Raw genomic sequence first — 17,499 nt, forward strand, 5'->3', positions numbered from 1 at the left:
CCATAGTTGTATTTCTTTCAGAATCAGAATCAGCTTTGTTGGCCATGTACTGTATGTGTGCACATACATGGAATTTGACTCCGGTTGCACGTACAATCTCATTGTACATTCATATTTAAATTACAAATAACAGGATGAATATAAAGACATTAAAAAAACAATAGCAACATGTATGTGCAATATAAACAACAACAACAGTGAAATGGGGATGTAGTGCAGAAAGTGGTGATAGTGCAAGTAGTGCAGATGGAGGCGATTAATTGTTCATCAGAGTGACGGCCAGTGGGAAGAAGCTGTTCCTGTGTCTGGTGGTTTTCCGGGTTGCATTCGTCCTCGTTGACACGGGCAATGAGAGTCTTTTCAAAGCAGAACCAGTCCACATTATACATGTGTTTTCTCACAGGAAGATCAAGCATCATCCCAGCAGAGCTCTTGCTGCTGCAGAATATGACCATTATGAAGATTCTACATAACACCATTACCCTTTTCTAGTGACAGAAGGAGCTTTTAGATCATTACTTAAGTCGTAAAAGTAACAGCAATGCTGTAAAAGATCAAAGGAATAAAGCAAAAGTACAACCGAATATCAGAGAATAAAATGTAATGCAGATTCATTCTGCAGAAGTGGATGGTTGTGTTATTATTACTAAGAAAGAATGAATGGTGGAGGTGAAGCTAATTGTCAGCATAGTAGCAACAATAGCTGATTAATGTAGTGGAGTAAAAGGTACTAACTAATTGGAGTGAAGTGGAGGAGAAGCATAAAGTAGCAGAGAATAATGAGCTGCAAAATATGCAAATAATCAACAATTGCACATAAGAAGTCCACTATTGTGCACATAAGAAGTCCACTATTGTGCTTTTTCATTCCTTTGCCATTTTGAATGACAGCTTATTTGAATGTCACCCATCCGACCCAGCATCACAGTTGGGAAGTAGACGAAGAACTGCACAGAGAGTTGCATATTTCTCAATGAGAGGATGACTCGTTATGATATATGAACTGCTCCATTCAGTGGTGTGAACAATCCTGCTTTGTCATGGATAGGAAAATATGTGAATATCTCGTAAGTGTGTGTGTGTGTGTGTGTGTGTGTGTGTGTGTGTGTGTGTGTGTGTGTGTGTGTGTGTGCTTGCGTGTGTGTGTGTGTGTGTAGGTGTGTGTGTGTGTGTGTGTGTGTGTGTGTGTGTGTGTGTGCGTGTGTGTATGTGTGTGTGCGTGCTTGTGTGTATGTGTGTGTGCGTGCTTGTGTGTGTGTGTGTGTGTGTGTGTAGGTGTGTGTGTAGGTGTGTGTGTGTGTGTGTGTGTGTGTGTGCGCGCGCGACCGCACCATTATCAGCAACTCCATGGCCACTCAGCTGTAGACGAGAGGAGGAGAGAGTCTGCAGCATTCAGTGACCCACCTGTGTGTGTGTGTGTGTGTGTGTGTGTGTGTGTGTGTGTGTGTGTGTGTGTGTGTGTGTGTGTGTGTGTGTGTGTGTGTTTGTGTGAATGAGTGTGTGTGTGTCTGCCTGTCTCTGTGTGATCCCACCTGCCCCTCTCTCACTCGATCCTCTCTAGATTGCATTTCGTCCCCACCTGCATGCATCGGCCATGCTAATCCCTCCCACCGGCTTTGACAGACACGTCTGCGATAAGACACGACACCCAATCCCCTCATTGCTGTTTGATCTGCGTAGCACACACACACACACACACACACACACATACATACATACAGAAGCAGATTCCCCTTTGAATGTGTTCAAAAGGCAGCTGTCATAAAAAAATATTTCCGGTTCTTTATTTTTCATCAATATGTTTCTAAGACTAATAACTTGTCCAACTTTTAAAACAAACCTGTTTGATAAACCTGTTTCCCCCTGTACTCACGTTTGCTCCTTGTCAGTCAAGTTTATCTGAGTGATGTTATGGTACGCATTTTGATGTAAACTTAACATCCTCACATATGTTAATTAGTATTTTTTTCATTACATATAACCATTATTTGTTCCCCTTCTGCATGTTTTACATGTGATTATGTTGCATCTGTACACCAATAAAACAAAAGGGCTTTAAAGCATTTCCCTGGTCACTCCCATCGTCCTGCTGGCAGACAGCTAACTGCAGCTGTCATTAAAGTTAATATCAGTCCGAGGTCTCAGAAACCTTCACTCCTCCTCTCTTCAGTTATTCTGCTGATATGTCATCCCACGGTTTCACTAGAACTAATTAAATGTTTGGATGAGGTGGTGAAGACGCCTGCTGACAGGAAATGTCACCAGCAAGCCCTTCACGATAATGTTTTCCACTGGGTTTCCTGGGTTGATTTGCAGCTGGATGTGAGCGCCCTCTAGTGGTCAACTCGTTACCTGTCCTCTCCAAGTGTGTAGGTGGAGAGTGTTTGTATTAGTGTTGGTTGGCTGTTTGAAAATACATTACCTTGTTTCCAGTATGAATCAGAAAAAAAGGCTAAATGGATTCTGAAATTGTTCAATTGAAAATGGAAGCTTACAATATAAGACTATTTTGAACTTTCAAGTTGGTATTATTAATCAAGCAAGTATCCTAGATAAACAGTATATAATTACACATGTTGTAACAATAGTCACATAGCCCAATGACTTGCTCAGAGAGAGCGCAATGCTTTGTGAATCAATGTGTTATGATCAGATCAGGTTAAAAATACTTAAAAATGTAACATGGTAATGAAGAAGACCATGGCCTTTGTTGCAGCTGCTACAAGTCCACTAAATCACCACCAGGAGGCAAACTTGCCACAGGAAATGGAGAGAGCTAAATGTATATATGTTCTCATTTAGGTATCTTCTTACATAATGCAGAATTTGCACACAGCAGCTGAAATGTAGCTTTAGAGTTTTAGCAGTAGACTTTGATAACTAAGGCAAAATGCCATAGATGTTAAATGTTATATTGCTGTGATGGAATATGCATGAATCACCCTATATTAGACACATGCATATTGTAGGGTGCATGTAACGGAGGAGAAGATGACAATAAGATACCATCCATTTTCAATACCGCTTATCCTCATTAGGGTCGCGGGGGCGCTGGAGCCTATCCCAGCTGACATAGGGCGAAGGCAGGGGACACCCTGGACAGGCCGCCAGTCCATCGAGGGCACATGTAGGGACATACAACCATTCACTCTCACATTCACACCTATGGGCAATTTAGAGATCAATTAACCTGCTGCATGTCTTTGGACTGTGGGAGGAAGCCGGAGAGCCCGGAGAGAACCCACTCTGCCACGGGGAGAACATGCAAACTCCACACAGAAGGACCGCTCCGACCGGGAATTGAACCCGCAGCCCTCTTGCTGTGAGGCGACAGTGCTAGCCACTACACCACCGTGCAGCCCACAATAAGATACCAATATTTAAAAAAGCAGCATATTCTGTCAATTTATACTCTGACTGTTTTGAAATGACTGTTCAGTTGTCAGGTGTGTTGACAGCACTGGGTGTTCTCTGTGTCTGCTTAATTTACACATTAGCATCCGTATTCCATTTGCTGTACTTGAGTGTTTGCTGCGTTGGTTTCTTTTTAACATTTTCTTTCTTACCTATTTATATTACCTATATTTTCCTATGTACTTATTTCGTTTGGCGCCATATTTATGGGACATTGCTGCGACAACATCACATGTTTACAATGAGTTAATAATGTATTGTCTATCTATAATTCCACTCTTACCTCCATCCTTCTCTCTGTGTCTTACCCTGCAAAGGCCATTTTTAAAACCCAAATACTTCTGTCTGACTGCCAGCCTGTCACTACAATGTCTGGCGTAATTGGATGAAAACGTATTCTGCAAGTTCTCCTCAAACAGGTACTGTGCCTGTTGGACCATTATGTTCTGATGTGCTGTTTAGTTATTTGACCCACCAGTGCCACCAATCCCAGAATATAAAACTCAGAAAGATAGCAGAAACTCAAAGTCAATTTAATTGTGAATTGTGTTAATTTTCAAAAAGCTTACGAAAGTCAGCTGGGAGGATATTGGATTTAGGGTTGCTGTTGGGTGCTATATGAAAACATGTTATCAATAATGTTGATTGCCAAAATAAGCAGCATTTTCAGTAACTGCATTGAATTCTGGTTATTCTGCCTCATACATGTAGCATATGTTCTGCAAAACAGAATTAGCAGCATTACTATTTATCATCATCTAGCAACAACTTACATAATATAAAGTAAAAAGACATAATTGTTTGTGCATCTTTTCCATCGACAAAAGCCTTCGTCGACGTCCTCTGCTCTTCTTTAACTAAAGAATGCTCTCCAGTTCTGATATAACGGATGCTATTGCAGCATCGCTTTAGGAGCGGCCATTGTTGTACATCTTCATTTCTTTATACCGAAACAGTGATGTTGAGTCAGAAAAGCCTGATGTTTCATGTCTAATACATTGAGATTATTCCTCTGTAACATCCTGTTGTGTTTTGTTTGATTTTTGATGAAAGAGGTTCTGTTGTACACCTCGGGATTTATGTTGTGTTGGATCAAACGTTGGCATGATCAAACGAGTTTGTGTGAAATGGTAGGCACTGCAGTTTTGGGACATCATTGTCTTTCATCTGAATTTGCTGCGTTATGTTTAAATGTCCTACTTACTTTAGTCTCTCCTCCCGTCACACTTGTTTTGGTTGACGATTGTACCATCAGACGCCTCGTAGCCCTCTGGAGATGATGACACCAGGCCTGTATTGATGATGAATTGATTTTGCTGACAGTGTCTGTTGAAGTACCAGTGATGATGATGAATGGTAAATGCATGTGTTCTTCTGACCATTCAAAGAGCTTTAACACTACATGTCATTCACCCATTCACACCCTTTCACACCCATTCACACCCTCATGGCAAGGGTTACCATGTAAGATGTCATCAGCCCATTAGGACTCTACATTCATATGCATTCATAGCCTGCTGTATCCACCTGTGGGAGCAATTTGGGGATAAGTGTCTTGCCCAAGGACACATTGATATGGACTAGCGGAGCTGAGGGATTGAACGAGGACAACCTGCTCTACCACTGAGCTGAGCTGAGTTTGAGGATGATCCAAGTGTTGTTGGGAGGTGACAGTTGTACGAAACCTATCTACTGTAAGTTGTTTTGTAGCCAACCCCAAATGTTTGTTTTGTTGCATAATGTTGTCACAACAGACAGACAAAAAGTAGTGCAGGCACAAAGGAAACTAACAATTAGAATACAACAGTTTGAAAGTCATACTGAGTAGCACAAATAAATTGGAAACGTTGTGTCCATGTATACAAATCAATCGATTAAAATGTTGTGACTATTCCACGAAATGCGAAACTGTGTTTATATGTTGTCCTTCATAATAAGTGTATGTTGGATGGTGGGTCTGTTTTTATCAACACATATCCATCCATCCATCCATTATCACCCGCTTATCCGGGGTCGGGTCGCGGTGGCAGCAGGTTCAGCAGGCCGACCCAGGCTTCCCTCTCACCCGCAGCACTTTCCAGCTCATTCTGGGGGATCCCGAGGCGTTCCAAGGCCAGCCGGGAGATATAATCCCTCCAGCGTGTCCTCGGTCTTCCCCGGGGCCTCCTACCAGTTGGCCCCGGGGAACACATATCAATATGCTTTTATTGATGCTAACAGATTACTAGATCCTTGCTCACCTTTTAATAACTGTTTGTAGATGAGTTGCAGCTGATTTTATTTCACATTGCCTATATGTTAGCTGTAGTGTAACTAAATACATTCACACTGTGATTGACCAAACTGAAATTCAGTCAAACTGAAAAAAATACCCATGGGATTGGGAAAATAGGGGGAAAAAATAAGCTTTACAATCCAGCAAAGTGGTGAAGCCCATTCTGAATAGTGCATATACTTTGAATGCTATTTGTATTTGTTTGTACAAACGGAATGGAAAGATCAGGCAGAAGACATGTAACTTAGTGGAGGGGTGCCAGTCCTGCTGAAGGTAATTGGATCACACATGCAGAGACACACATGTGATGCTACAGCAGCTGAGTGCAGGATTAAAACTGTGGTCTATTGAATCACTACTGCAGCAAACCTGTAGTGCTTGATGTTATGTTAGCCATAATATTAATACAATCTTTGAAAGACAAGCCAAAAGGGATATTTCGTTCAATGCAGGTGATGTTTCTATTTGAAAATGACCTCATGCCTGGCATCAAACATAATAATAATAATAATAATGCATTTAATTTATATAGCGCTGTTCAAGGTACTCAAAGACACTTTACATAACATTTAAAACATCCTAAAAGCTCTACAATAAAAACGAAAATTACAATAAAAACAATAAATAAAAGCAAAACAAAATCACATCTCACATAGCACATAGTTCAAGGCCAGAGCTGGCAAAAACACTTTGTACAGATTTCTTTCCAACAACTCTTCGGGAAACATAGATAATTTGGAGACAGGTGTTTTTGTGGTTTCAAATCTGTTAAAACCAGTTTAGTTACACTTGTTTGACACACTTTGTTGTTGTTTTGTGTGTCTTTGACGTTGTTTGATGTCACTTTGTGTTTTTTTTTTGTTTCTCTTCTTGGTCATTTGTTATCACATTGTGCTTGTTTTGCTACCTTGCTTAGTTACATTGTGTCTCTTTCTAGGTGTTTTATGTTTCGTTGTGGTCATTTTAAGCCTCGTCCTGGTGTGTCTCTTTGCCCCCGTTCAGTTACCCATACATGAGTGTCACCAGGATGACTGTCTTTAACATAACTGTGATTGCTCAACATTTCTTAATTAGCAGAGAGCAGACTGACCAGTGTGAATGCGCCACTTCACAGGTGGATATATTAACCATTAATTAATTATTTAAATGAATGATGGAGATACAAGTGTAGGATGATAATAAGATGCAAATGTGAATAGGAGAGGGCTATACACCAGATCCTTCACTGTGTTGGTCAGTGTTTGGACCTACTTTTCTGACCGCTGAGAAGATTACAGGAAAACTACTTATAAATAGCACTCCAAACTAGACCAGCGGAGAAGAAACGCACGGGAACCAGAATAGCACGTCTTATACCTGTAAGCTATGAAACAACACGTAGAACTAAAAAAACAACAGCCCCAGTGATTGGATCGCTTATTGGCTTGCTTTCTTATTGGCTAGCTCGGCCGTCAGTCCGGGCTGCACTTGCTGGTTCGTTCAAACCCATGACTTAACGCAGGGCGACTCATCTTTCTCCTATGCGCCAGCCTTAAGCTTGTGTCGCAGCGTGTCCCTGCTGAGGCGCCGACAGCATCTGTTGGAGGACACGTTCACTTTGATCACCTGCGACGTGCTCGTTACCTGCCGCCCGGGGAGCCGTCACACGGAGCAACTAAACGCGTAAATGGAGTTCCAATCGTTGTCGTGACTGTTCTCCACCGCCTCTCACCCCGCAGAAGACTGCGTTGAAGTGTGCAGCAGCATCCACATACCACCGCGGCTCTCTCCTCTGCAGACATGGGTACCGTCCTCTCTATATCCCCGGCGACGAAGAAGGCATCTATTATGGACGCCGAGCTCGCCAAAAACGACAAGAGCCTCAAACGGCACTCGATGTTCGTCTCTCTCTCCTGGAAGAAGCTGGTATCGAATTCGGCCAAGAAGAGTGCGAAGAAAGTGACCCCGAACCCGCTGCCCGCGCGCGAGCTCCCGTCCAACCAGGTGGCTCAGCTCAACAGCGACAACATCAGGAAGACGCACCAAACCGAAGAGAAGAAACCCAAAGCGCCGATCCCGGTGCCGGTGCCCACGGTACCCACGAAAAACGGTGATGGCCTCGTCCAAAACGGGAGGCTTTCCACCGTTCACAAGCAGCCCAGCGGCCTGGCTGTGGTGTCACCGAGGCGGATAGTTATCCAGGCGTCCACCGGGGAGCTGCTTCGCTGTTTGGGGGACTTCATGTGCCGCAGGTGTTTTAAACTAAAAGAGCTTAACAGCGGAGAGGTGATCCTCTGGTTCCGCAACATCGACCGGACTCTTTTGCTCCAGGGCTGGCAGGACCAAGGCTTCATCACGCCGGCCAACGTGGTGTTCGTGTACCTGCTGTGCGAAGACACGATAGCGGACAGCATCGACAGCCCGGCCGAGCTGCAGGGCACCTTTCAGACGTGCCTCTACCTCGCCTACTCCTACATGGGCAACGAGATCTCCTACCCGCTCAAGCCGTTCATGTCCGAGTCGAACAAGGACGTTTTCTGGGAGATGTCGCTCCGGATCATCAACAGGCTGAGTGCCAAAATGCTTCAGCTGAATGCAGACCCGCATTTTTTCACCCAGGTCTTCCAGGACCTTAAAAACCAACGAGATACGAGCGAGGCGAACCTGGACCGCTGAACCAAACCAAACAAGATGGGTTTTTTTTTAAAAAAAGATGAATGTTTTGCAAAATCACACAACGGTGGTTTTGAATGTACAAGGCCAACGTTGAAGGCTTCTCGCGCCTGGGCTGAATATCGCTCTCTCTCTCTCTCTCTCTCTCTCTCTAATGATGTTACACAACCTCAGTGTGGTGTTTAGGATACAGTGTAGGAGACTTCATACATGCATGCCAATGGTAATATTGTCCTCTTTTGTCTTGTCCCGTTTGAGTGACGCAGGGATTGACTTGGTGGTACAGATCACATCCTACGTGACACCCCACTCCCCGTTTCATTCATGATTAACCTACTTCCTGTGCGGCTGGATGTCGCATTGTGGTGAGCTTCGAGGCAGCGCCAGAATAGATGCGTGTGTCTGTGCGCGCGCGCGCGTGTGTGTGTGTGAGAAGTCGAGAGGCGGAGCTGTCCGAGGTGCTGACCTGTGCAGCCATTTATCCTCCGCTCCCTGCTATTTGAGTCACCTCGCCACAACAGAGCCAAGCGTGGCTTATAAGGTCCATAGTGAGCCCAACACACTTTCAGCGCATAAGCCTAAGCCTTGTAAGTACAAGTATATACAGCATATTGTGCTTTTTTAGATTCTCTACCAGCTGATAGGTAAGCTGTTCAACTTGCAGCAGATGATCATGAGTTAAGGGGACACACCACATTAGTAGATATTCCTCTAAGGTTAACAGAGGTGAACAGCTAGTTTAGTCCATTTACTGCTGAAAAGCCTAGAATGTAACTGTTTTCAGCTTCTGTGATCAAAACCACCAATTTATTCATATAAACCAACTCATATTTAAAATAAGTGGTTTTTCGACGACAAACAACATATATGTCCTGTTCAATGGGCCGTTGGTTCAAGTTGATCATGAGGGTGGGTGGCAGAAATGTATCTCCCATGTGATAAACCGCACAAAATGGGCTCCTAGGTGGTCATACAGCAAGGTTATCAACCCAAGGCCCCCGTTGTGTATTGTTTTCCAATACATTGTAGAGGCCAACGTATCTATAGAGACTTAATTGAATGTACAGTTTTTCAAGAGATTGTTTTAAAATCTCATATGTGCCAACTATCAAATACTCTTGGCCTGAAACTTTGTGGTTTACATGTAGATATCCCACATTTTAGATGTGCGCTGTATTTTATTTGTATCTGCCCGTTTTTGAAGGGGGCTGTATATGATGTAGTTCAAGAGCGTAATGGTCAAATGGTATTTCTGCCCTGCTTCGTAAATGTGTTGTGATCCTCAGTTTGCTGGGTTCACATTCAGTGTGGTCAATTCAGGGAGGATGTTTCCTCGTGATGTAAATATTGAATGTTATAAAGTGACTATCATTTGCACACATCATTCCAGTTTCTATAAGCTACATGTGATTTGACTCCAACTCTGAAACCAAGCTTATAGGGCAACCTTGACAGTAATTGTTCAGTATTATGCTTCTAAGTGATCATTGTGATGTTGTGTTGTGAGCCCATTGCTTGCAAAGTGGAATATAATGCTGCTATTTTGCACAGCTGTGGACAAACATGTGATGTTTGGAACAGTGGTATAACATATTGGTCATGTACCAGTGTTTGCTGTTAGGCACGGAAGTGTTTTCCATTCATTTTGCAGTTAAAGTCACCAAGTTTTGCTCTACAAAGATCATTTGGGAATTAGATCTTTTGTAAGTAGTTTTTTTTCCTGTGTCAGCGACGGAAAGTTATATTTAAATGTGCTTGTTGTCTGTGGTTGCACCACAGTTGCATTCACTCTCTCTACATGTTAATAAAAGGTCAATACAATAATTGTTTATGGTGACAATGATCAAATAAATCCAAACTTCTGTAGGATCTCTTGTCTCTCTCTCTCTCTCTCTTATTGTTTTGTTAATTTAAAACTTCATCCTAATGTTTATGTGCGTGTGTGCACTAACATATATATATATATATATATATATCTTGCCTCCATATATGAGCGGACAACTTATGGCCCATGTTTGCAGTAATTAACTCGGACATCCTCTTATCCACTCACTCCATGCACCCACTAATCCGTTGATTTGCAAGGAACCCTTGAGACATGGTTATGCGACAGAAATAAGTCCATGACAAATATGCTTACTCGGATAATACTACAGGTTGCCATGGGATGGAAGCTCATGAGATTTTCAGTGGTTGCCATGAAACACAAACTCAAAAGATAGAGATATTCTAATATGCAAAATATGTTGTTTTATTTCAGTGTACTGACACAAAGATACAATTTTCTTAGGTGTTTCACCCGGAAAGGTATATTGGTGTATAAGCAAATGGCAGATATATACATGTAAGAACAGCGATATTTCATCCCAGAATGCATTGCAGTTGATATATGTGTTTGGCACACGGAGCACAGCAAAGTAATCTGACACATGAAGGATATTTTTGGTTTCCTGTCTGTGTGTCCTGGGTATTGTAAACGGGGCCACATACTGAAATGGGAACACAGGGACCCAACAGTGAGAAAGTCGATTGTAAAAATATGTTCGAAGGGATCTGCATCCATCTTTGTAATAAAAACTCACACTACAATGCACATTATCAATAAGAATTTTAAGAGATATGAAAAATTGCGGAAGGACTTTAATATCCCCTTTATTTGAGTTACATTTTACATTAAAATGTAACATATTTTTAAGTTTCAGAAGCTTCTTTCATTTAGAGCACGGATACATTGATGATATGTTGGATGAGAGAATGGTGCTGAATTGATAAGGATGTTCTCCTGTTTTTTATGAATAAGCCATGTGGGTTGGAGGGTTCCTTCATGTGATTGGTTAGAATCTGCTGCAGTCTCAGAACCGTCTGTGACTCTCCCTCTCTCTCTCTCTCTCTCTCTCTCTCTCCCTCTCTCTCTCTGTCTGTGTTATAGGGGCATACAGTATGTATTTACAGAGTAAAAGTAAAGAAAGGCAGTCAGAAAATACCACAGAAAATCATGACAGAAATGGAAAAGGAGCAAAATATTGCTAGGTGGATAGAGAAGAAAGAAAGTGAAACAAAAAAGAAGGGAAATGAAAACACAAAGGCAGATAGAGATGTTTCTATTTCATTCATGTATGTCCATCTAATGTCTGTCTGGGGATAATAGAGAATATGATCAAAGCCACATTGTATTAATCAAAACTATTTCAATGGTATGTTAATCAAATACTAAAATCCATTTGTTATATTGTTATTCATAGTGTGTACCAGTATGTTGACTTATCAATGACGGATGGATGTACTAACATGACATATCGTCACTTGATCAATTTTAGTGGAATTTTAGTGTTGCACATCCAGATTCAACTTCATGTAAACTAAATAGCAAAGCATTCACCTACATGATCTGTAAGGTCAAATAGTTAGGGAAACGGTGGAAAACGACACATCATGATGGTCAAATTAGCTCTCTTGCAATAGTGTTGTTTTGTTTTCTCTTTTCCACAAGTATTTACAGGTTCAAAATCCTGCAGCGGCGTTATGTAAAGGCCTCCCAGGGCAGTGTTGTGAGCCTCCTCTTTGTTATTAAGATTCAGACCAGGTCTCCTGCATATCTGTCTGCCAGCCTGCCTTCTGCATTCTTCTCCACTGTGTCTCTATAGTAACGGGTGGGTAAGTGAATGAGAGCTGCATGGACAAAATGAGCTGTGTGGGTCTGTGAGGGGGCTGAACCACTGCAAACCACATACACACTGTGGGTATCAATAGAAGACATGCACACAGTGCTCGAGAGCGTCTGTCTCTGACTCTTACCTCTGCCTCGGTGCTGCATGTGTTTCCCGATCTTCTGGATTTGTCCTCTTTATGTTCTCATCATTAATGAAAGAGGAGAGCAACACCACAGTTCATCCGCCCGCATTACCGATGACAGACTTTCACTCCCATTGAAACATCATAATCACATTTTTTCATCGTTCATTCATCAGTCATTTATCACACTCAGTGTGTCAAGGTCACTGTCATATTAAAGTATATTAAAGCTGTCATATTAAAGTACGTCATTCCTAAAAGTCTGTGTTTTATGTTCTCGTACATAAGCCACACACCTCTCCTATCTTAATGTGTTTTAGGATAGTGTTTCTCTCACTATCTGTGAAGGCCTAAGGCTGTATTATACCATACAGTCTAATATTCTTCTTTTGGGGTTCTTGATTTCAAAGGTGGCAACATGATGTAGAACAAAGATATGTTCAATGGCATCTCCTATTGACAGTAAATGAAAGACAGTGGTGGAGGGTGTATAAGTAAATCTACTCAAATACTGAGCTTACATGTACAGTGTATTTAGGAGGGTTAATTGACATAAACGTAATATCATTTTAATAAATATGTTTTTTTAATGCATGTCTAATCACCTGAGAACAGAGCCGGCCACCATGTTTCTACAGTGGACCAGCATGGAGCCATTTGTGTTTTCAATGTTGGCCACCTATACACACACTTGGCACTCGGAAGAAGTTTCAGTTGGTTGCAATGTGCAAATTCACCTCTAGGTGCCGCCATATTGGCATTTTTTAATAAGTAAAGGATTGGTGAAAGACCAGGACAATAGAAGTTTTAGTTGTTTTATAATTAAATTATAACCAGTATGTATACAATCCAAAGTTTACTAGACTGACTGATGTACTGTTGCTCCTGTAGGGATTAGGTATATTCTGTTGTTACATAACCACCCTACTGCTAATCTCTTTAACTAGATTACTCCAGTGGGAGGAAACTGCTCTTCGCTTTACATCGCATGGTGACTTTAGGCTCAGTTGGTAAAACTAAGCCAACAAATTTCAATTCACTTCATAGTTCAGTTCATTGAACAGTGGTATGAGTCATATACTGTCGTTCTACTGTATATCTTATATATACTGTTATATTATACTTTTTATATTTAAGTTGTTATCCAATATGATAAAAGCCCGGGCCAGTATACTGACACCTACACAGTGTTCATTGTTATTTTTCTCCTCTTAATTTGCCAATGAATCACTGTGCATCATAAGAATCTGCATGATTATTCATCCATTTAGTTTTATGTAACGGAGAAAATCCAAAGTGTAGAGTTGCTCCAATCCCAGACCATTATCTAAATTGACAAATTACCATTTCAAAAGCAAACAGTTGCCCATTTCCTGTTTATCCAGTTTTCACATTTGCTGCATTTAATACACTTTCAAAGAATTTTGCACCAAAATATTGCTTTCATATTCTAGAAAAGTTTGAATTGTATAATGCTCAGTGGCATCTTAACACTCACTATTGTCATAATAGTGTCATGGTTTCAAGTGTTGACTGCTATTTACTTTCACAAGGTTAAAAGACAAAGATTTGAAACGTGTTATTCTTAGCTCACAGAATCTGGGTCTATATTCAGACAAGTGGGTGTCTCTGCACAGAGGGCAACATACATTGTTCTAATTTGTTCTTTTACCTCTGTTGTCTCTCTGTTCTCTACTTCTTTGAGTCTTTCACCTTTCCCCTCATCTCTCTCTCTCTCTCTCTCTTATTCACAAGTCTAGTTCAACACCACGTAGGTGTGCTGTTCTAATTTAGTGGAGCCTTCATTACCACTCTCACCAGCTGGCAGAGTGACTCACTGACTGCAACACTTCACATCGCTACACGAAGCCCACTAACATCGTTACCCTTTCTCCTAATATTAAACTGATGTATGACGGAGATACGTGACTTTCTTCCCTAAATATGTGTCCCATGTAAACCCCATTTAATATGAGCAAATGTATTTATTTTTTAAAAGTTGCTTGAAGAAACATTAACCTTTGAACGGAACAATATACGACATACAGAACATTCGTGACAGCAGCAAGCAACTATTTGCCATGTAAAGATATAGTGGAGTAATAATACCTGAGTAGAGAATCAAGTGCCCATCCCTGTGTGTGTTGTTATGCAAGCTTCTCCTTGCTTTGTTGACATAGCCTACATGTTAGTACATGTTAGTGCATGTGAGCGTACCCAACTGGCTCGCCCATAGTTTATGCTGTGCGATGTTCTCGTATGGGGGTTACAACATTGTATTGTTAGAAATATACAAGAAATACAAGAAATTATGTGTTTTTTGGGATGTCCACTTTTTGGAGTTTAATGTTCCTCCCAGAAATATGCACTTTTGAAACTACATGACCACACAACAATATCTTTATCTTAAAAAGTGCCAATAATGTACAATAAAAGTATTTCATAAAATATGGCATGCTTTGAAAAAGTGACCTATGGTGATTTATTTTTGTTGAATATTGGTTACAACAAAAACCTATGTCTTGTCATAAATATATATCCAAAAAACGGATGTTCTCTAATTTACCAAGACTCAGATCTGATGTCTGATTTTAGTCACACATATAATTAATCTTCTCCTCTAAATATATCTGCACAGATGGTTTTAACATAACCATAACAGATGGCTTTTTAACATAACTGCTACTAAGTAACATTATTACTAAGATATTTCTCCTCTTCTCTCCTCTTCATCCTCCTCATGTTTCTTCCCGTTCCTCAGTCCTCTACGTTCACTCTGTTAATCCTGTGGCTTGCAGCAAAAACACCCACCTAGTTTGTGACGCAAGAAGGGAGAGGATGAGTGCTTAGCGGCAACAAAAGGCGCAGCAGATTAGTGCCAGGGGGGTTGGCAGAGAAGACAGTGACAATTGCAATGTAGAGTGGAAGTGACTCAGTCCCTGTGGGGAGAACCACATGTCCGGGATACACACCTGCATTTCTCTGTTCCTAATGCCCAAGTCCTTGCAGACCACTTGCAGTCTCTCCCTCCGGCTTCACCCACGCTGCTGTCTAAGTCTGCCTGCCTGTCACACACACTAAGAGAGAGAGAGAGAGATCCAGTAGTCAAGTCTTTGCTATTGATATGCAGGACACATACACAAATGTTGTTGTTGTGAATGAGTGACCCACTCTCTCTTTCTTCTACAAACACACACATAACACTTTATTTGTCTGTTTCTACATCAGAACGATACGTGAGAAGAAACCATTTGAAGTGGGATCTGTAATGGGGGAATATACTTCCACTCCTTCATCCATACTCATTTTCATCCAGAACATGAAAACAGAAGAAAAAATATTATTTTTATTTACGAAACATAAAGTGTAAAGATCTCTAGGTTGCTCTTATACTGGAGAAAACGCCACGCAGGGCCCTCCAGGGTGCCTTTTGAGTGGAGAAAACTGATCCAGTGGAGAAAATGTAGTGCACCAATGTGTACCCTTGCAGTTGATCAAATGCAATGCATGGCCCCCTAGGGTGCCCTTCAAGTGAAGAAAATGTAATGCAGTGCACCAATGGATAAAATGAGATCACTTCTGTCCCCCTCCAGTAAATGTGATGCAGGGCACAGATGGTTTGATTTAGGGCACTAATTGGTGACCTTTAAATGTAGAAAACATGATCCAGGGCCCTCTAAGGGGCTCTTCCAGTGGAGAAAATGTGATCTTCGTAAACAAATGGGTGTCCTTAAAATGGAGAAAATGTGATTCAAGGCCCCTCCACTGGGGAACATGTAATGTATAGCACTGCTTCTGTAATGAGGAGTATGTGATGCAGTGGCCTCCAGAGTGCCCTTCAGTGGAGACAAATATGATGATGCAATAATGGCTGCCGTAAAGCAGTGCTCTCTTGGTTGCCTTACATGCTGGAAAATGTATTTGTACTGGTGCCTCACCACATAAAGCATGTGCCCTTTTTATTGTTCCTCTCCTGCCACTTAGTCAGCCAGAGCACTGCTCTCAGGTGGCGACTGTCTGAGGAGGCACTATTTTTGTCTTGCATGTCCATTTCATTGTTTGATCATCCTCAGACCAGACATACTTTAATCTTTGAAGACTTGCACTGTGCAGTTGGTGTCACAGTTCAGCTCCACACCCTCCTCACTCTACTTGTCAGTCACTCCCTCCTCCATCACTGTGTCTACAGTGGAGACCTTCAGGTTTCTGGGATCCGCAATCTACCAGGACTTGAATTGGGCCTCCAACATAGACACCATCCGGGAAAAGGTCCCAGCAGAGCTGCTGATCCTGTTCTCCTCCCCTATCATCCAGTCTGTTCTCTGTTCTTCCTTTACTGTGTGGTTTGGACCGGCCACCAAACAGGACAGAGACCGACTACAACGGATAGTCAAGTCTGCAGAGAGAACTATTGGTTCCAGCCTGCCCTCCATCCTGGACTTGTACACCTCCAGAGTCACGAAGCGGGCTGGAAAGATCACTGCAGACCCTTCACACCCTGGACACAAGCTGTTCCAACTCTTCCCCTCTGGGGGGCGCTACAGAGCACTGTACTGACTCCCGGTAAACCCAGCCTTTTCATCCTGACTGTTTAAATCTGCCTGCTGTTTCTGGAAGTTCGAAATAAAAGTCAAAGATCCCTGGAAGCTTGTGTGTTTCATTTGGGTCTATTTACAACCCGTTACAGTTGGTGGTTAATCTATTATTTGTAGATGCTTCTATGATATTGGACCTAAGAAGTCTGTCGTCATGTAAACAGTGATCAGACGGAAGAGTTATGGCGCCCCTGTGTGGTTAGGAAAATCTACTGTCCCGTGTGTCACCGCTCCATGCTATATCTATCATCAGCAGCATACGCCATAAGTACAGTTTAGCCTAGCTACGCAATAAGAAGTAATGATGACTAACAACATTCCTTTGTACTTTCAGAATACACAATGAATGGGAATTGTTTGGATTTAATTCAATTTTTATACAAAATATTATAGCTGATTAGTATTGTTTTTGCTACATTAACTACCTCCTTTAGCCTAATATTTTTCTCCAGCAAAGCAAATTAGAAAATATTAATTATTAAATATTACGTTTTAAGTTCAGTTTTAAAGTAATACATAATAGATGGATAATTGGATTATTATGTAATTTCTTCCTAGAATGGGTGGACAAAATATATCAGTAGAGTAGATACACATTTACAGCTAATATGTTGTTTTGTTACAGCAAGAGTGTTATTGTATAGGCAAATAATTGGGGCTGACTGCTGGCAAAATCAAACGCTTGCTTCAACTGTCTACTAATTATAATCGTATCATATAACCACTGTTCATCACAATCTTCATCAGTATATTTATTACCTTCAAATGAAT

General features: G+C 41.5%; 1 protein-coding gene across 1 annotated transcript; it reads left to right on the forward strand.

The window, feature by feature from the left end:
• The first annotated feature begins 5,682 nt into the window (after positions 1-5,682).
• cdk5r2b (cyclin-dependent kinase 5, regulatory subunit 2b (p39)) lies at positions 5,683-10,203 on the forward strand. The gene has a single exon (XM_034562181.1). The coding sequence runs from the start codon at positions 7,469-7,471 to the stop codon at positions 8,342-8,344; it is 876 nt and encodes a 291-aa protein (XP_034418072.1). The 5' UTR covers positions 5,683-7,468; the 3' UTR covers positions 8,345-10,203.
• Positions 10,204-17,499: the final 7,296 nt, after the last annotated feature.

This window comes from Cyclopterus lumpus, chromosome 21, assembly GCF_009769545.1.
Source record: "Cyclopterus lumpus isolate fCycLum1 chromosome 21, fCycLum1.pri, whole genome shotgun sequence".
NCBI classification, from domain to species: domain Eukaryota; kingdom Metazoa; phylum Chordata; class Actinopteri; order Perciformes; family Cyclopteridae; genus Cyclopterus; species Cyclopterus lumpus.